The following is a 19,664-nucleotide window of genomic DNA, read 5'->3' on the forward strand; positions in this document are numbered from 1 at the left end:
GCGTCCCGGAACAGGAACTCTACCCCGACACCCTTCTCCCCCCTCTTTTCTTCGCTTTCTTTTGCGAGAGAGGGTGTGAAGGTATTGAAAATAAAAAAAAAAACAAAAACAAAAATTAATAAAAAAAAACAAAAACCTAGTCGCGTCGCTGGGTTGGCGAGGCGCCTAAATGTGACGTCAGCGGAGTCGCTTTTTCCGTAAACGGCGCGTCCGGATAACGTCAGGACCCCCTTTAAAGTAATTCGTGGGGGAAAAAAAAGGTATTTTTCTTTGTGTGCTTCATTTTCATTTCTTTATTCGTTTACGTTTTATTCCCGTCCTCCGTCGGGCTCTTGATGCTCTCTTCCCTGGCAAGTATGATTACCCCCTCTCCAGAAATGGCAGGGAAAATCTCTTTAAGAAGGGGGGCGGGGCCTGGGCCCCATGCTTTCCTGGATTCAGATACTGTTTTTATCCCCACTGGGAGGCTGTTCCACGCCTCCTCCACCCTCTCTGTAAAGCAGTATTCCTTTAGATTACTCCCATCCCATGATCCCTTGTACTAGGGCCTCCTCTGCATGGAAACCTTTGAGATGTTTGAATTTCTCAGATCGTATCTCCTCTTTCCTCTAGGGTGTACCAGCTGAGCTCTTTCAGTCTGTCCCCCTATGCTTTAGACCATTTTTGTGGCCAGCCTTTGGCCTGACTCCATCCTGTTTATATCCCTTTGATGGTGCTGGCTCCAGCCAGGGATTAAAGCAGGGAGAGAAGGAGACAGAAAGATAAAATGAGCCCAGGGGGGGTTAGATACCAGGGATTTCTGGGCTCCTTGAATATTTTAGGGGTCCAGAAAATGATTGCAGTTATTATTGAGGTCATTTAATAATTGGGTGCAGTAGTCATTCTGATTAGCAGGATGTCCTGTGAAAGTAAAATTATGAACCCAGGAGGAGCAAATGGGAATTGAGCATGCCTCTTCCCTCCAAACTGGTGAAAACACCACAATTACAAGTACAAGGCTGGTGCAAGTGCATTTAGCAATTTAGGGAACTTTTAGTTGTGTATTCCCCATTCTCTCCAATTTACCTCTTGGAAGCAGCTTCAACACAGTGCTTCCTTCTACCAACAGTGGGTCCAGTACACTCCCTTCTTTGGCAGTAGTGGCATGATGCCCCTCTGGGCCTTGTGCTAGTAGAATTTTGCTGCCCCCCAAATTTTGACTCTCTAGGCGATTGCCTGGTTTTCCTAATGGCTCTGGACACATTATGAGTGGTGCCCATCCCAGCCAATAGGATTGCATAAAATGCTGGGCATGCTCTCTGTTGTTCCTATTTATTTATAGCCTGCTTTTTGGCACTTCAAAATGGATTACATTCAGGTATTTCCCTATCCCCAGAGGGCTTATAATCTAGGATTGCACCTGAGGTAACGGAAGCTAAAGTAACTTGCCCAAGATCATAAGGAGTGGCAGTGGGATTTGAACCCATTTCTCTGGTTTGTATCCTGAAACTCTAACCACTAGGCTACTCCTCCCTTCTCCTAACAATCCTCATCCTTTTCTTGCTTTCTGCAGGAAGCAATGGGGGACACCTCAAAAACTGAGAGACGCTCAAGTATGAAGCGTGGGGGAGATGCCAAGCAAGAAGAGACAGGCAAGCGCCTCCACTCCACACCACCCCCCAGCATACTGCGCATTCAGGAGGATCTCTATGATGCTGCCTTCCCCTTCTACAAGCAGCCACTAGAGATAGGCCACTTCTCCCTGGATGCCACGCGGAAATTCTTCGGTGACTCCCGCCAGCTGCGCTACTATTCGCCACCACCAACTGGAGAGGGCCCACACTTTGACCTGCGCGACGGCTACCGGGACCGCTATGTGAAACAGGACGAGAGCATTAAGGAGCGGTTGGATCACCTGCTATGCTGGGTCCAGCAGAACCGGGGCCTCCTGCGGGCTGGGGCTGTTAACAGTGAGACTGCACCATCAAGGTTAGATGGGAAGGGGGGAAGAAATCTTGTCCTGGGCAGCCTCAGTGGAAAAATCTCATTAGTGCGCAGCCTCATATCTTTTCCAAGATTATCTCTGAGCTGTAGCATTATATGAAATGAATCATTTAAATGTGTTTGTGATGCCAGAGAGCATTAATAGGGCTGCAGAGTGACCCCCTTTTTTTTTTTTTAGGGAGACCTTAAGGCCAGTTAAGTTTCTGTCTCTGGCACTTGTAGTGCTACTGTACACATAGCAGACCCAGGACTTACAAATTCCACAATACAGTATGTAAGTTCCTAAAACCAATAGTGAGTTTAAAGTCTCCCTTCAGAAGCTGAGTCAGCTAGTAACTGTGTTTTAACATGTGATGGGCCACAGGGTCTCTTTCTGCCATCATGTTTCTATGTTTCACCAATAGCTGGCTGAACAAAGATTTTGTGACCTGGCGGGGCCACCTTACTAAAGTGCTCACCACTCCCTATGAGAAGCAGGAAGGATGGCAGCTGGCTGTGACCCTCTTTCGCGGCACCTACTACATCAGCGAGGTAGAGACAGAGGAGGCCAAGAGGCGGCGAGAGGAGCGGACGGCGGCTCAGGAGGAGCTCATGTACATGGGCTACAAGTTCGAGCAGTACATGTGCTCAGGTGAGCAGCGCAGACTCCTCTGCTCCCTGCAGGCCCAAGCTCCATTCCCACTGCTTCCGTCATCTGTCACGGTGACAAGTTCTAATCCCACTCTGCCACCCGTTACTGTGTGTGTACTTAAGTCAGTGCTGGAATGGTTGTAATTTTCTCTTTTTGTGAAGCCGCACCTGGAGGCGTGCCAGATGCAAGCGGGGTGGTGAACACCAACGAGGCGTTTTGCACTGTGGTGCAGACAAAGTTGAATGGGCACTCCCTGCTCTTTGCCGGGGAGGTGGACTGCACAGACCCCAATTACCAGAGTCAGAAGGCACCCGATTGCTATGTGGAGCTGAAGACATCAAAGGAAATGCACAGTGCCAACCAACAGCGTAGCTTCAACAGGTACGCACTGCCGCTAAACTGCAAAACAGCCCATGCACATTCACACTTCACTGTCAGTACTGGGATCCTGATGGTGGACGTGGGGTATCGATTGATGCAGCAAGTGTGATGGCAGGATCGGAGCAGGGCTGGGGACTTCCATTATGCATAGGAGGCATGGTGTGAGTAACTGCCGCTCAACAAAAGGCACGGGGGTAACCTGCACGGAGCGGCAGTCACTACCCTTAACAAAAGGCATGGGGGTAATCTGCACGGAGCGGCAGTCACTGCCCTTAACAAAAGGCATGGGGGTAATCTGCACGGAGCGGCAGTCACTACCCTTAACAAAAGGCATGGGGGTAATCTGCACGGAGCGGCAGTCACTACCCTTAACAAAAGGCACGGGGGTAACCTGCACGGAGCGGCAGTCACTACCCTTAACAAAAGGCATGGGGGTAATCTGCACGGAGCGGCAGTCACTGCCCTTAACAAAAGGCATGGGGGTAATCTGCACGGAGCGGCAGTCACTACCCTTAACAAAAGGCACGGGGGTAACCTGCACGGAGCGGCAGTCACTACCCTTAACAAAAGGCACGGGGGTAACCTGCACGGAGCGGCAGTCACTACCCTTAACAAAAGGCACGGGGGTAACCTGCACGGAGCGGCAGTCACTACCCTTAACAAAAGGCATGGGGGTGACCTGCACGGAGCGGCAGTCACTACCCTTAACAGAAGGCATGGGGGTAATCTGCACGGAGCGGCAGTCACTACCCTTAACAAAAGGCACGGGGGTAACCTGCACGGAGCAGCAGTTACTACCCTAAAAAAAAACTTGCTAGTCTTTATCTGATATCACAAACTATGTTAGATATTCCAAAATGCAGGAAGCAGAAATGGGAACATGCCTCCTTCCTTTTAATCTCCCCTACACTGGCTCCCAGTTTCTCTACATATCAGATTTAAAATCCTGTCCCTCACCTTCAAGGTACTGGCCCCATGTATCTAACCAAAAAGAGGGTATTGCCCTCCTTCCTACCCCTTGGGAAAAACACAAAACTAAGATCAAGCTAAAAATAACAGCTGACCACCCCTGAAAACACACCAGTTGTAAAGGTGGTAACTGCCGCTCCGTGCAGGTCACCCCCATGCCTGCTGGCAAGGGTCGTAAAGGAAAATTGGTTCTTACCTGCTAATTACCACAGATCAGTCCAGACTCCTGGGTTTTGCCTCCCTGCCAGCAGATGGCGACAGAGAAAGTTTCGCACCCACCACTGCAGAACCTGGTGTGCCACCTGCAGTCTCTCAGTATTACTAAGTACCCAAGCGAAGACAGCAAAAACTTTTAATAAACTAAACTAATATCCCCCGAATGAGCCTTGGAAAGAGGAAGTTGGGAAGTACCAAAGCTTTCCTAACTGGGGTGGGATCACGAGAATCCCGCTCGAAGCTCACTTTCACCCCAACTCCTGAACCTCCGGGTCCTGGACGTCCAATCGGTACCGTCTGCCAACGGTAGGCAAAGTCTTCCAAGTCGCCACCCTGTAAACCTCTTGCGGCGACACGAGCTGACATCCTGCCCAGGAGGCTGAGCCCTTAACCCCTCCGGGACAGGACGATACCGCAACAAAGCTCTTCTGACATCCAACGGTCTTCAATTCTTTTGCACGAGGCGCACCGACCTCCAGATTTGGGAAAGCCGGAAGCTCCACTGACTGACTTAAGTGAAACACTGAAGCCACCTTCGGCAGAAAAGATGGAACCGTCCGCAAAGAGACCCCAGAGTCTGAAATCCGCAAAAAAAGGCTCCGTATGTGACAAGGGCTGAAGTTCAGACACTCTTCTAGCCAAACAAATCACCACCAAGAAAAGCACCTTCAAAGTGAGATCTTTCAAGGTGGCCCTTTAAGAGGCTCCAACGGTGCTTCACATGTGCCCTTGAGGACCAAGTTAAGGCTCCAAGAAGGGCACATGTTACGAACAGGGGGGGGGCGCAAATGCTTCGCCCCTTGAAGGAAACGTACCACATCCGGATGCGCAGCTCGGGTTGTTCCATGAACCTGGCCTCAAAAAACAGCCCAGGGCCGACACCTGCACTCTCTGGGAGCTGAAGGACAAACCTTTCGTTAGGCTTCTCTGTAAAAAAAAAAAAAGCCAGAATCTGCGCCCCTGATTGCTCCGTACACCAAGACTCAAAGATCCTCCAAACCCTGACAAATGCCAAGGAAGTGGAAGTCTTTCGAGCCTGCGACAGAGTAGAAATAACATCCTCAGGACACCCCTTTCTTCCTTAATCCCCCTCCTCTCAAAAGCCGAGCCGCTTGACCTGAAAATACGAGGCCCTGACGCAGCAGATTTGGTAGAGGGGGCCGTCCACTGCTAACCAAGGTCTCCGTGGCCACTTTGGAGCCACGAGAATCACCTTTCCTGGGTGGATCTCTCTTCTCCTCACAACCTGGCCCACCAGAGGACAGGGCGGGAACACGTAGATCAGAATGGCGTGCGGCCAAGGCAGAACCAGGGCATCGACCCCCTTCCGCTCCCTGCTCTCTTCTGCGACCGAAGCAGCGGGGGTACCTCGGCCTTCCGCCGAGTCACCATCAGATGCACGAGGGAAGCCCCATCGGCCAGTAATGAAATTCATTGCCTCCACCGATAAGCTCCCCTTCTCCGTGATCCACTTGTTGTCGGACCCCGATACATGAGAAGCCACTATCAAGGCCAGATGCTGCTTCTGCCCAGGACATCGGCATCTCCGCTTCCTGAGCCACCGCTCGACTCTTGGTACCACCCTGGGCGTTGATGCAGGCCACCCTCGCGGAATTGTCTGACAGGATTCTGACCGGACGGTTGCGCAAAAGATGCAACCCCAGCAAAAGAAGAAAGGGGAGATCCCCCTGCAGCGGCCTCTGTAGCAGCCACAAAGGAATTCAAAATGGCCACCGTTCCCCCGACGCAGCCAAAGACCTACCTGGCCCGCGCTGCCGAGTCTCTGCGTCTGTGGTAGCTCCCGATGTGCTCTCTCCCCCCCCCCCCCCCCCCCAGAGAGAGGCACCGGGAACACTGACCGATACGCGAAAGGCACGCATTGCATCGGCAACAGTCGCCTGAAGCAGAAAAACACTAGCGGGAGCCGCTGAAACAAAGCCCCTGCCGAAAGCAGCCACGTGCAGCCATCGCTGACCGGGAAAGCAATTCAAAACAACTGCTCCTGCACTTTTTTTTTGGATAACTAGCCTTCTTCTAAACTTAATCAAAAGACAAGAAAATTAAACAAATTCCCTGAGGCGAAGATTAGCAGCAGGTTTCACAAGTGCTCCCGGAGGCGAGGGAACTGGATCTGCCAGCTGACTGCCTCCCGGCGAGAAAAGACTGAGCACCCAGGGTCCCCCGACCCCCTGCCCGTCCACCTCGAACCAGGAGGGATGGCCCCCACCAGGACCTACCAACATTCTGGGAGGAAAACAAGTCTAAACTGTGCTTTTTTTCCTTTAATAGGTACAGAACGGCTGTTTTTGCACCTCCTACATCTGCTGGAGACAGAGAAATACTGAGGAGCTGCAGGTGGCACACCGGGTTATGATGTGGTGTCTGCGAAACTCTGTCTCCATCTGCTGGAGGGGAGGCAAAACCCAGGAGTCTGGACTGATCTGGGCACGTACGGGGAAGCTGGCTGTTGGATTTAGTGCTAGACTGGTAAGAATCAAAAAGTAAGATAACATGGCCTGCAATGGAGGTGGTCAGTCCTTTACCAGATTCTTGGCATGCTTGGAACTGGGCAGTGGTAGGAAAGGGGTAGACATTTAGGTACAAGACATGGAGGGGGCGAGGAACCTGTGTTGGGTTGGCTCATGGGTATTGTATGCTTTTCTACTCAAAATGAAAGAATCTCAACTGGGTAGACTGGATGGTCTAATCAGGTCTTTTTCTGCCGTCATTTACGATATGTAACCCTTAGGCTTGGTGTCAGTAGTGGGATACTGATAGTAGACGGAAGATGAGCGAGAACTGGTCCCACGAACATGCAGCCTTTACAGCAATTTAACAGCGGATGTGTGCATTCCTTTCTTCTCCAAGCTGCATTATATCCGGTCGCAACAGAGAAGCTGCGGAAGGCCTGGGGCCAGGAGGGTGTTGGTTCACTGTCTGCTGCACGTTTATCACGGTCCTCTTTCCCTCCCCCCCCCAGGTACAAACTGATCAAGTGGTGGGCGCAGTCCTTCCTGCCAGGAGTACCCCGCATCGTGGCTGGCTTCAGAGACGAGGAAGGCGTGGTGGCATCGCTGAAGACCTTCGAAACCATGAAGATCTCCCATCTGATCCGGGTAACAGAGAAGCCAAATTCTCCGGGCTGAGCTGTAGGGCGTGGGGATTTTGGTTTTTTTTCCTCTTTGGATGCACCGAGATGTGCATACGATCCCCCCCCCCCCCCCCCCCCCAGCAGCAGTACAAGCTGCCCCTCGCGCAGACTGGCATGGAAGCTTATTCTCTTGTTGCAGGGAGACTGGAACAGCTGGAAACCGGCCGTCTGTATGAATTTCTGCAGCGCCTTTCTGTCCTTCGTGAAGAAAGCAGCGACGCAGGACGACCCCCAGTAAGTCTCTCTCTCTCTCTCTCCTTCCAGTTTCCTCCCCTGTGGTGATGAAAGCCCTGAAGGGGCAGCTGCCGCCATTCCGATCAGTCGCCCCTTCCTCTCTGTGCTCATCGCGTTATCGGTGCAGAAAGGAAACGGATCACAGCGATGAGGATGTGGGGGGAGGGGAGTTCTCCCCTAAACTGACGAAACAATTGCCTGCCCCCCCCCCCCCCCCCCGCCCTGTCGCTTGTCCAACAATCTCGCCACTAAACCCAAAACTGTGAACTGTAGAGGGTCCAAAGCAACAAAATGCACAACTCTGCAAGGGGCCTATTTACTAAAGGAGCTTCCCCGTTGTGTGCTTACTCTGTCTCCCAGGTGTCTGGACTGATCCGGGTATGTACAGGGAATGCTCTTTGTCCAGACTGCGATGGCAGAAGCCTCTGCAGCTCTTAAGAGTCTGGGCTAGGCCAAAAAAGGAATTTGTCAAAAGGAGCGACTGGTTCCTGGGGGCGAGAGGGCTTCAGGTCTGGGTATCCCCCCCGGCACGGACTTTCAGGGGAGGGGGGTGGGTGCCCTGGTTCGAGGGCTGGTGCCGCTTATTAAAAGTAAAGCAGAATTCTGCCAATAATTAAGGGGCCGGTTTAACTCACAGCAAGCCGAGTTTTGTGTGAGAAAGTGCCGGTTCTAGAACGGACCCGGGCTCAGTGGGCAGAGCAGCGCACGCCAGACACGGCTTCAGGCGTGCTCCTCTGTGCGCCGGCGGCACCTCCTTTTTGGGATTTTAAAACACGCCCACGTAAGCTCACGTCCTCCCGAGGAGATGTAACTTTCCGTAAGCCATCGCTGCAAACCCTGCTCCGTCACCTTCCCAGCAGCATAAGGGTTTGTGTCGAGTCGTACAAAACTTTTTAAAAAAGTGCTCCAAGTTCATTCAGAAAGTAATCGCTGGAAAGCCATACTAACCAGCGCCTCGGGAAAGAAACGCGCCCGCGCCGAGCCTTGCTTTCGCCCGCGCAGAGTGATGACCTGCTTCGCTAACCCGTCGCCGGGCCCCCCCCTTCCCTGTTCTCTCTTGGCCTAGAGTCGTCTACCTCTTCTCCTGGGAGCCTGGCAGCGACGTCTCGTACAGCACGCCCAAGGATCCCGCCCTGGCCTTCCTGCCTGCTTGGTACGTGCGTTCCATGACGGAGCCCGAGACCTGATCCCCGGCCGGGGGAGAGAGGACGCCCAGGACCAGCCCCGATGACCTCGCAATCCTCACTGGCGATAGGCGGCATCCACCACCTACCTGCATCTCATTTTAGTGACACTTAAGGCTGCTTTCTGGGGGGGGGGGGGGGGCGCCTGTCTCCTGCATTCTCCTTCTGCTGGGAGACTCTCTTTGGTTTCCCAGCGCGGTTTCTCCTGCCTCCTTTCCAGGCGCGGAGCCGGCCTCCCATCCCTTCCATGTGTGTGTGAGAACACGTAGTTGACGTGGGATGCCCGCTTCCGCTAGTGCTGTGGGGAGGGGGATGGAAGTTTCCAAATTACCCTTGCCGAGCCGGCAGAGAAAGGGGAAATCGGGACCGGGTGAAAAGCAAACAGTTCATTTTTAAAAATGAGGGGAGGGGGGGGTTTGATATGCTAAGAAAATGTAACGTACCTCTTAGGTGACTCGTGTCTGAGAATGGTTGCCACGCAGTCTCCTCTTAAATTTTCTCCTCCGTTTCCCCCTCCCTTCCCCCCCCCCCCCCCCCCAACTGGAAATAGATACTTTGGCTCTTTGCAGCTGTGGTGCAGCAAAGGCTGTAATGGAGAAATATAATCTTAACGACAAAAAATCTCCCTTCCGGGACTCCAGTCCAGACTAGTAGGTTATTGCCCACTGAGCAGCCCATGGAGACAGATTGACAGGTTGAGTGACCTCACCCCTTCCACGCATCCATCCTGACCTCAGTATTATTTGTAACAAGATAAACAAAAAAGAATATTCAAGTTTCTTAAGTTATCATCGAGACAAAAAACAAAAACCCTCCCCAGGAATAACGAACTTTGTACAGGTCTAACATGGACGACAGCTACGGGACACGGGCCGTGCAGACACCCTCCTTCGTCTAAGTTAAAACTAGCAGCAGATTTGGCAAGAAGGGAGAAGGGGGGGGGGGGGGGGTTTGGGACTGGTCTGACTGGACTCATAGGACATTTTTCTCCCTTTTTCATCCAGTCAGACCCATCCAGATGAATGGGATGGACTCAAGGTGGGATCCTGCCAAACCCACTCAAATCCTCCACAGTGCCCGAGGCCGCCCCCTGTAGCGTTCACCTCCAAACGGTAATGCTTTGCAGAAGAATGGAAGGGAGGCCATCTTTCTGCCCCTACAAATCTCCCGCGGAGACGCCGAACGAAGTTCCGCCCAGGAAGCTGCCCGACTCGCCTGGGCAATGGCTTAACCCTTCTCAACACAAGCTGCCGCAACCACCTCCTTGATCCAACGTGCAACCGATGAAAGACACAAAACGCGGGGGTCTGTTCTTCTAAAAATCATTAGTGACCTTCAGCTACCTCACAAGCACTCTCTCGACATCTAAGGAATGCAGAATTTGGGAGTCGCCCCCCCCCCCAAGCTGCTTACAGAACAATGACAACCGGACCACTTGATCCGACTGAAAAGCCGACATCCCCTCTGGAAGAAAGGAAGGCAGAGAAGGAATCTCGACCATATCGCTGGCGATCTGCTAAAAGGGCTCCCCGAAGGAAAGCGCCTGCCACTCTGAAACCCTCCTAGCCCAACAAACAAACAGCCACCAGCAACACTACTTTCACAGCACGCAGCTTGAGCGACATTGATCTAATGGGTTCAAACTGGCAACCTACCAAGAAGGATAACACCAAGTTCAGATCCCAAGTGGGCTGATGCGTTTGAAACCTATCAGGAATCGAGAGACATCCAGATGGGACGACAAAGGTTCCCCCCCCCAAAACACCTGGCAATAGCTGCGACCTGTACCTTCAAGGAATGAAGAGCTAATCCCATGCCCATACCATCCTGTAAGGCGGCCAGGATTGAGGAATGTGTAAGAAGAACCTGCCAAGTGGAACACCATCGTACAAAACATTCTCCAAACCCTCACACAAGCTAGAGGGGTTGATCAATTCCTGGCCTTTAAGAGTATTCACTACCTCACGAGAATAACCTTGAACTAAAAGGGGCCCCTCTGAAGGGCCAAGCTGCAGTACAGAAGCGACCTGGATCCTCGTGAAGGGCAGGACCCTGCATGAGCCGATCCCTTGGCTGTAGGAGAGCCAAAACACATTCCTGTCTTAGCAAGCTGATGAGATCTGCGTACCGGGGGGCTCCTGGGCCAGTCTGGAGCCACTAGAACCGCTTAAGATCCCGTGCCTCAAAATCCTTCAAACAATTCAAGGGAGGGAACAGGCTCGCCTCCGAGGGCCAAAAGCTGGATCAAGGTGTCTAGCCCTGGTAACCCCCCCTTTTCCTTTATTCGACTGTAAAACCTATGCATTCAAATTGGTCACCATGAGATCCGGCAGTGGGGCTCCACGCCTGCCCACCCTCTGATCAAAAGCGATCCGAGACAAAGAGACCACTTCCTGGAATCAGCCACGTGACTGCTGAGAAAATCCACCTAAGGGTTCTGCAGTCCTGCTGTGTGCGAGGCTGATATCACCTTCCGATTTCCTTCTGTCCAACGGAGGAGCAAGTCCATCTCTTCTGACACACGATGGCTTTTGATGTCTCCCTGATGAATCACATATGCCACAGCTGACATTATCCTGTCTCCCTGTATTAGGACTAGGGAAAGCAGCAAGGACGACCTCTAGATATCAATCCACCCCTTTTCTATCTCCTGAATCTGGCCGAGAAGTGGGGAAACCCGGCGGGAGAGGGATTGCAGGATTCAACCATGCCCCATGCAAAAAGCATGGTGCAGACAACAAACTCACTCCTTGGTCATAGAAGCCCAAGCCAAGGAGGATGGTTTCAGAGGGGAAATCAAAGATACAAACCCTTTCTGACCAGCTGCCCTCAACTCCTGGCCACCCCTGGCTTCCAAACTGGCCAGCGGGGGTCAGGTCAGACTGCCCAGATGGCCCTGGCGACGTCGCCACCCCACCCAAGAGCCAGAATAGCTGCTACTCTGCACCCCCCTTTCCTCCAGGCACGCGCAACAAGAGTTCTGCTGCATCCCTGCCTTGCAGCTTGAGGGTTTCCACAGTTACCGCAGAGTGTGATCTTCTTCTCATGCTCAGCCATGGCAGCCATCTGCTCCCTGCTAGCCACGTGGAAGATGGTACGTCTCCAACAATGGACTCCATCTGGACAACAGCCCTTGTTGCAGAGGTCTCATGCGTGCAGATGCCCATGGAACCTAATCCAACGTGGACGCCATGGACCCTAGGACTTGCAAATAGCCCCACACTGTTGGAACAGTCAACCGAAGATGACGCTTGAGCTGGGGATTGCAACTTCACCACCCAGTCCACTGCCCTTCTGAGTGTCGAAGTGGGCCCCCAGTTACACCAAGGACTGGGTCGGTTCCAAGTGACTCTTCGCTACATTTATGACCCAACCCAGCAACCATAAGGTGTTCATCACTCTCTGAAGACCTCTCGCATTCCTCCTTTGACTTCGTCCAACTGAGCCAATTGTCCAGGTATGGATGTATCAAAATCCCTTCCTTGCGGACAAAGCCCAGGGATGGCCCACGAAGCCGCCTAACACCTCGTGGAGCTTCAGCCGACCTCCTCTGACCTAACCCTTAATGTTTGCACCTCTACCACCTGCTGGAGACAGAGAAATACTGAGGGACTGCAGGTGGCACTCTCGGTTACGTAGCAGTGCCTCAAAGTTTTGTTCTCTGCCTCCATCTGCTGGTAGGGAGGCATAAACCCACTCATCTGGGTATGTTCAGGAACTCTTTTTTTTTTTTTGAGTGGAGATTAGGCAGAGGAGAGGGGCACTAATCCCACACTAACCAGCCTTAAGAAAAAGGAACCGAAGGCCCCCTGATCAAGGCACTGGTCTAACCAAGAGAAGGAGAGAGATTCTCTCACCTCATGAGCTGCATTCAGGATGAAACGAGTCCTCCCCGCCCCTGCGCACTGCTCTGCTGCTGAGGTGCTCACCTACGATCTGCTGGAGACAGAGAATACTGGCAGGCTGAGGTCAGCACGGGTGAATGTAAGGGGCAACGGCGGCGAGCCTGTTAAATCTGTCTCCCTCCGCTGTTCGCAGGGGCATAACCCATTCATCTGGACTGGACGCAGAGGAGCAGTAAATGTATCCGAGTTGGATATTTCATCGCATCAAGGAAGATTAAAGCAAGACTGCTTCTTGGCCATGAACGCAGGGGACGTTTTCTGTATGTCCCTATGCATACATACAGCGCTACGGAAAAGCATTACACAGAGAGCCTGACAGACGGACTCCCCTCGCCGAAAGAACAGCATTCTTCCCCAGAGTTGTGTGAAACTATATCTTTTTTTTTTTTTTTTTATTAAAGGTTCTACGACAACAAAATGCTTAACAGAGTTTTCAGTGACATTTTTATAATTACAGTGACAGACAGTCCATGGTCTCCCCTCCGCGTGCACAAATATTCATTCTAAAGCTGAGAAAAATCTGTTCTTCCCACCTACAGGTTTTTAAATAAAGGCCTTTGTATCTATGAACCATTTTTTTTTTTTTTTTTTTTACTCTCCCTGCTTTCTGGATGCCTTTCGGCCCTGCGGCGTAACTTGACATAAAAAAAAAAAAGGGGGGGTATGAAGAGGGAAAAGGAAGGCTTCCCAGGTCCTCAAAGGGCAGCCATCTTGGAACTCCCATGATGCACTGTGCTTGGAGGTAGAGATGGGGGGGGGGGGGGGACAGTGCTGGAGACACAGATGGCTACGGAGCAGTAAACGGAGGTGGTGGGAGAGGCTGAAATCCAGGTAACGGTTGGCTAGAAGTAACCGTCACGGGAGGAGAAGCCCGTAGGGCCGAGAGACCCCCTCTGCGCCTGACGGCCAGCAACAGGAAATGCCTGCTCCGAGGCGACGCACTCCTTTGTGCAGAACGACCTCCTCAAAAAGGGAGGTCAATGGGCACCCGCGCAACCAAAACGGGAAAAGCTTCAGCTGCTGACCCGATGGTACAACCCACTTCATGTTTCTACAAAAACAGAAGGCATGTGGGGGGGTGGGGGGGGGGGTGGGTGGGAGAGGAAGGATGTTCTAACAAAAAAAACCAAACAATTTGTAAAATCCTTCTCCAGCAGAGGAGGGAGGTCGCGCTGGAAGCCATCAACAACCCCTGCTCCATAAATATTCGTTTCCATTCACGCACGCGAGGTGATCTCGTCCGGAAGCATTTGGAAACAGATTCAGTCTTCAGGCCGGTGCCTCGCTGTCTCAGAAACCACATCCTGAAGGGGAAAAGGCAGGGGGGGTTCAGCCGCCGGGGTTCTCCTGCTCCCGGGGGTCTCCCGCAGCCACGGCCTTGCGAATCTGTAGGGGCACACAGCTGAGCCAGCTGCGGCTGCTGGGCATCTCGCCCACGATCTCCCAGGAGTCCGTCTGCTCGCAGTACCGCTCGACAGTGTCGTGGTATCTGTCGGAGCCGGGGTGGGGAGAAAGGATGGATAAGTGAGGAAGGCAAGGCGCTACCCTCCTCCCCGGCGAACCCCCTCCCACTCCATCCAGTGAGATCACACCCACACGACACTGCAGGACATTTTACAGGAGTTAGAAAGAAGAGTTTTGCTTGGATGGTGGACTTGCAATGCATTCTGGGTGCTCTGGTTCCCCTCTACCTATTCCCAATGCATCCTGGGTCCTGTCGTTCTGCCCCCACCTATCTGCGATGTATTCTGGGCCCTGTACTACCCTCTGCCTAGTCACAATGTCTTCTGGGACCTGCTGTACCCCCTCTACCTATGCCAAATGCACGCCGAGCCCTGAGGGCTTTTCCCTTGCTCCACAGGCTGGGGGCACGGACAGGCACTCACCGGTCCCAGCCTTCCTCCCCACCCAAGACATAGATCTTCCCGTCCACCACAGCCACGCCGGGCCGGTACCGCCGCTCTCTCATGGGGGAGCACATGGACCAGGTATCCGTCTTAGGGTCGTAGCACTCTACTTTGTCCGTGTTCTCCGTCGAGGCCTGCCAGCCACCTACGAAGAAGTCACAATTATTCTTCAGCACTTCAACCACCATCGGCTCTGCCAGTGCACCTCACACCCCTGCCTTTCCAGTACCGAGACCCCCCGCCCCCACACACACACCCCTGAATGTACTATATATTTATGACTTCAGCAGGTGGAACTGTTACATCTTATGATGTTTTGTCAACTCTTATTTACGTCGGAAGGGCAGTCCAACAAGATGCGTCTCAGTACCGAGGACACCACCCCCCGCACTCTCCTTCACCTATGACGTAGATCTTCCCTTTCAGGACGCAGGCGGCGGATCCCGAACGCGCAATCCTCATGGGTGCTACTTCTGTCCAGGCGTTGACCTTGGGGTTGTAAACCTGGACTAGGTCCATTCCATCCCCGTCTTCCAGGACAGCGCCCCCTGCAGGGCATAAAGAACATTTATGTCCTCCTCAGACCCCTTTCGGCTCCTTCTTACTAGATTTACAGACGTCTCTCACTTTTCTCTATTTCCCAATGACCTTGTGAGATCCAACCCTCTCTCTGATTCCGGATGATCTGCCAAGGTTCCCGTCACGGGATGAGCCTGTTCCAGCGCTCTCGAGAACAAGATGCAGCAGGAATCTGAAATGGGGCCCTTATTTAGCTTTTCCTAGCGTGTAGCCCGACGGATCCGGGACCAGTGGGTTATGTGCTCCCCTGCCAGCGCATGGAGTCAGGTTTCCCAGCTGTCGTCACCCTAGATACACGCCTGCAGCGTTTTCAGCTCGCTACAGCTCGAGACAGGAAGCGAGCAGCATCTCCGTAACGAAAGAGATCAGTAAGAACATCAACGAAATAGAAAGTAACTTTACACATAAAGGACAGAGGACAAACCTTTCCCCTTAAACAGAACAGGTCCACCCAGTGGCCTTACAGTAGATTGCGCCGTTCAACATTCGTAGGCTTTAACTTAGCTCAACAGTCCCCCTCCAGCCCCGATAGCCTCCGGAGACCACTTCCAGCCTCATCTGTCTACAATTCTATAACCAGCAGTTTTAGAATTCAAGTGGAGGAAGGGCAGAATTTTATAAGAAGATGAACAAAGTGCTGGGAAGAGACACGAGAGAAAAGAACAAACCCATCACGTAGAGGAGGCCATCATGAGCTGTCACCGCCGGGCTGGTCACCGCCATCCTCATGGGCTTCACGAAGTGCCAGGTGTTGGTGTGAGGGCGGTAGCACTCCACCGAGTCCAGCCGCGAGCAGCCCTCCCATCCCCCCACCGCAAAGACGAAGCCGTCCAGCGTGGCCAAACCTGAGGAGGGAAGAAAGAGGAGGAGGAGGGCGTGAGAGTTTTAAGCCACTTCAGCAAGTCCGGCCAGGAGCAGCCATCTTGCAGCGAAAATTAAGCCATCCCCTGTATCCAGACCTGGACGCGCAAGACGACAGGACAGACCGGTCTGGGAGAAGACCGAGTGCAAGGGCTGTGAAATCCCCTTCTCAGCAGAAGACAGAGTGGGGTGATAGATGCACATAAACACATACGGAGACAACTGGCATTACCAATAGGGAGAGTCACCCACAGACAAAGAGGCAGGGGAGAGAGACGATAGGAGGATAAGATGGTACAGGGGATAGCAAGGAGGAGCCAAGGTAGACTTGGCAGAAGACGTGAGAGATAACCTTGAAGGGGCGTGGAACTTTCTAAACCATTTGAGATGTAGTACCCAATTCTGAGCGAGCCACGTTCATGGACGCCATCTCCTGCCAGCTGTCGAAGCAGGGGTCATACCGCCACATCTCCTTGCTGGCTGAGCTGTCTGAGAATTCTCCCCCGGCGAGGTACAGCGTAGAGCCTGCAGGGAAAAGGCAAGAGTGCAGCAGGAGTCAGGCAACATGTCCCCCCCTTCCCTTCTCAAGAAAGGATAGTCAGAGATGAGCAGATGCCTAAAGCAACAAACCGGGTATTTAACTGGGAAAATAGATGGTCCTTATCTATCATCATGTTCTAAGACCCTGTTAACCTATCACATTGTTAAGAGCAGATGGGAGGTGTGGGATTGGTTTCAAAAGTTCTGTGCACCAAGGAATAGTTGACGGCAGTGGTGGGATTGAAGCCTGGGTTTGCAGGGCCAGACCTATGTGCTGTGACTGCTGGGCTCTGCGCAGTCGATCCAGAATGTACCGAATGGCGTTGTGGGAACAAGGACGACGAAGGGTGTGCGCGAAATGCATCCCTGGCCACAGTGGTGAACGACGAGGGGGATTGTACAACAGTAACGCCCGCTCCGGCAGCGACCAACGATGGGACGACGACAGCCGTGATGCGTCGCGCGAGCCGGTACCCCCTTGTTAGGTGACTGACAGCGGCAAAGGCATGACTCTGCATCACAGATTGCGGTAGGCACAGACGATGACGGTGATGGTGGCACAAAGATTACCTGTTGCCACCAGCCCATGTTTGCTCACGGCGAAGGAGAGGCAGGAGAGCGAGCGCCACCGATTGGCGAGAGGGTCAAAGCTCTCCACACTGCGCAGCACCACCTTGTCATCCTCCCCGCCCACGGTCACTATCACCTCCGAGGTGCCTGGAGCAGGGAGAAGGATGGAGGCATTACAGCGTGCCTCACAATGTTTCGGAAAGACAGGCGGGGGGAGGGGGGAGGTACTGGTTACCGGTTGACCTGCGAGGCCTGGTGCGTGGCCCGAAGAACTCGTTCCGGCGATCCTGCAGCAGCAGGAAGTCCTTTGCTTCCGAGACGAGACGCTGGCAGGGTGGAGAACCCTGGACGACGCCGTGAGGCTCGATCACATCGTGGATGTAGTAAGGGCTGATCAGAGGCAGTCGGATGTGCTCAAACACCTGAGGAAAGTTTTATGAGTGCACAGTCATCGCACCCCGGACCTGCCGCACACACGCTTGCATAAAGGGATATTATATACACACGCGTATATACGTGTGTACATGTTCCTATTTTTCACAATCTCTCTCCCCAAATTTTGCTGACATTACCACTCTCCTTTCAAAATATGTCACCCTGAAGAACTTTCAGATGCATGGAGCCCCCATTACCGTCACCACCCTAAAACAGTGGGAGCCCCGATACATCATCTACCCCTTCTATGAGGGATTAATTACAAGCACCTCCCCCCAATAAAGGGCACCCCATTATAGTCTTGGAAGTTCCTTAGGAAACTACAGGTCAGTATTTATGACATCCCGTAACCATGAGGGCATCATCATCACCTTCTCAAAGTTCTGCTTCCGGCCCGGCTCTTTCTCCAGCCACAGGGCCACAGCCTCGAACACCTCCTCCTCCTGAGCCACGTTGAGGTCGTCACTGGACACAATCTCCATCAGCTTGTCCTTGGCCAGGCACAGGAACTCGTCCTGCCGGCACACCTGGCTGAAGTGCCTCAGGATATAGTCCAGGCTCCGACGCCTCAGCTCCGGGCAGGCATGCGCCTCGGCAAAGCAGTGGATGCCCACACAGTTACTCTCATCCATGTGCTGCTCCATGAAGCGGCAACAAGCTTCACGCACGGCCAACACATCCAGAAGGTTTGAGGCCGCGAGTAGGCCCTGCACATTGGTCTTGTTGATGACAACCTAGGAAGAGAGAGAGAGAGAGAAGGGGTGAACATGGATAATTCATAAAGGTGGCAGTGCATTTCCCCACCTTATAGCTTGACGCCCAGGGCAGTCGCCCTTCTTGCCCGCTCGTTGCCACAGCCCCTGGCCGAAGGAAGTGTCAGCAAAACGCAGAGCCTGCGGGGGGGGGGGGGGTTGGAAAACGCCAGAGACGGCGAAAGGCAAGCTTAGCTTGCCAGGGTGGAGGCGGCGAGCTAGCACCTGTGCGGTGTAGGCGTACTCGACCAGGGCGCCCACCATGGCCGGCTCCACGCCGTTGATGGCCACCCGCTCCTGGTGGGCCTCGAGCAGGCCGGCGTGGGAGAACATGGCACGGAAGTAGGAGCTGCAGGCGGCCAGCACCAGGCGGTGGCAGGGGAAGTCGCGGCCCCCGCAGCACAGCACCACGTCGCAGAAGCCGCCGAGCACCCGCAGGCTGTTCAGGCCCTCCAGCACCCGCTGGGGGTGCAGGGGGTCCCGGAAGAGGGACTCCTCCTGGCCCTCGGGGGCGTTGCGGGGAGCCGCGTCCATGGGCTGCAGACCGGGCGGCGGCGATCACTTCCGGCACGCGCTGCCCGGCGCGGGCCGCGCCACCGTGGGAACCAGAGCTTCCGGGGCGGGGGCGCCTTTGCTGCGTTTAATGCGGGGGACTGGGAAGCCGCTCCGGTGCTTCGTTCCCTTCGGGGGGGACCGAGCCCGTCTTAGGGGGCGTTTGTACGGAACCGCGCTGTTGCAATGGCGACGCCTGTGGTTGATGTGTCGTCATTTCCGCTCTCTGACAGCTGCGGCACCTGGGAAATCCCTCTAGTCGCCGACCTGTCTTTTTTACGTCATTTCCTGTACTTTTATTTTTTTTGTTGTTGCTTTTTCTCAGCAGGATTTCTTTTTTTTTTAATTCAGATTCCTGCGTCTGAATTTATTCCAAGGGTTCCTCGCTTCCCTTCCCTCCCGTCCCCAAGAAAAATAAAGTGGAAACATCTTCAAACATTAAAAATGGTAGACTTACATAAGAAACATAAGAAATTGCCATACTGGCTCAGAGCAAGGGTCCATCAAGCCCAGGATCCTGTTTCCAACAGCGGCCAATCCAGGCTACAAGTACCTGGCAGGTACCCAAATGAGGTCGCCAAACAGCAGGGTTGCCATCTCACACCCAGGTCAACCAAACAGGCTCATTCAGCCCTGCTTTTACCTCAGGGCATGCATGGGGATGTAGTTCTGATTTGCTTAAGGCCCTCACTGACAAAAAAATCGGAGCTACAAATCAGAGAATCATGCAATGGGGCAAAATAGTTTTTCGGTTGACCCAAGGTGAGTTGGCAAACTTTACCCCAGACCCATCTCGTGCTCTGGTTGCCAGAAA

At 53.3% G+C, this 19,664-nt stretch overlaps 2 protein-coding genes across 4 annotated transcripts; one reads left to right on the forward strand and one right to left on the reverse strand.

Moving 5' to 3' along the window:
• Window positions 1-13,224, forward strand: DXO (decapping exoribonuclease). The gene is made up of 7 exons (XM_029585881.1): window positions 1-260; window positions 1,553-1,968; window positions 2,388-2,614; window positions 2,776-2,995; window positions 7,161-7,296; window positions 7,471-7,565; window positions 8,632-13,224. The coding sequence occupies exons 2-7, from the start codon at window positions 1,559-1,561 to the stop codon at window positions 8,750-8,752; spliced, it is 1,209 nt and encodes a 402-aa protein (XP_029441741.1). The 5' UTR covers window positions 1-260; window positions 1,553-1,558; the 3' UTR covers window positions 8,753-13,224.
• Window positions 13,225-13,227: 3 nt separating this feature from the next.
• Window positions 13,228-19,078, reverse strand: LOC115081419 (kelch-like protein 17). Of its 3 annotated transcripts, none has more exons than XM_029585872.1 (9): window positions 18,560-19,078; window positions 17,918-18,280; window positions 17,347-17,533; window positions 17,112-17,258; window positions 16,398-16,526; window positions 15,809-15,985; window positions 14,963-15,109; window positions 14,541-14,706; window positions 13,228-14,143 (listed from the first exon to the last, which is right to left on the reverse strand). In XM_029585872.1, the coding sequence occupies exons 1-9, from the start codon at window positions 18,830-18,832 to the stop codon at window positions 13,984-13,986; spliced, it is 1,749 nt and encodes a 582-aa protein (XP_029441732.1). In that variant the 5' UTR covers window positions 18,833-19,078; the 3' UTR covers window positions 13,228-13,983. The 3 variants fall into 3 exon arrangements, with proteins under 3 accessions (XP_029441732.1, XP_029441731.1, XP_029441733.1); XM_029585871.1 differs by having other exon boundaries at window positions 18,524-19,078; XM_029585873.1 differs by lacking the exon at window positions 14,963-15,109 and having other exon boundaries at window positions 18,524-19,078.
• Window positions 19,079-19,664: the final 586 nt, after the last annotated feature.

This window comes from Rhinatrema bivittatum, unplaced genomic scaffold (genome assembly GCF_901001135.1).
Source record: "Rhinatrema bivittatum unplaced genomic scaffold, aRhiBiv1.1, whole genome shotgun sequence".
In the NCBI taxonomy this organism is placed as follows: Eukaryota; Metazoa; Chordata; class Amphibia; order Gymnophiona; family Rhinatrematidae; genus Rhinatrema; species Rhinatrema bivittatum.

Excerpts from the sequence above, each read along its gene's own strand:
- LOC115081419 (XM_029585871.1), bottom strand. The coding sequence starts at position 18,832 with ATGGACGCGGCTCCCCGCAACGCCCCCGAGGGCCAGGAGGAGTCCCTC. Across the intron at positions 17,259-17,346 it reads CAGGCCTCGCAGGTCAACCG|GCACCTCGGAGGTGATAGTG; the intron begins GTAACCAGTACC and ends TCCCTGCTCCAG. Across the intron at positions 15,986-16,397 it reads CGTGGCTCGCTCAGAATTGG|GTTTGGCCACGCTGGACGGC; the intron begins GTACTACATCTC and ends TTCCCTCCTCAG.
- DXO (XM_029585881.1), top strand. The coding sequence starts at position 1,559 with ATGGGGGACACCTCAAAAACTGAGAGACGCTCAAGTATGAAGCGTGGG. Across the intron at positions 1,969-2,387 it reads AGTGAGACTGCACCATCAAG|CTGGCTGAACAAAGATTTTG; the intron begins GTTAGATGGGAA and ends TTTCACCAATAG. Across the intron at positions 7,566-8,631 it reads GCGACGCAGGACGACCCCCA|AGTCGTCTACCTCTTCTCCT; the intron begins GTAAGTCTCTCT and ends CTCTTGGCCTAG.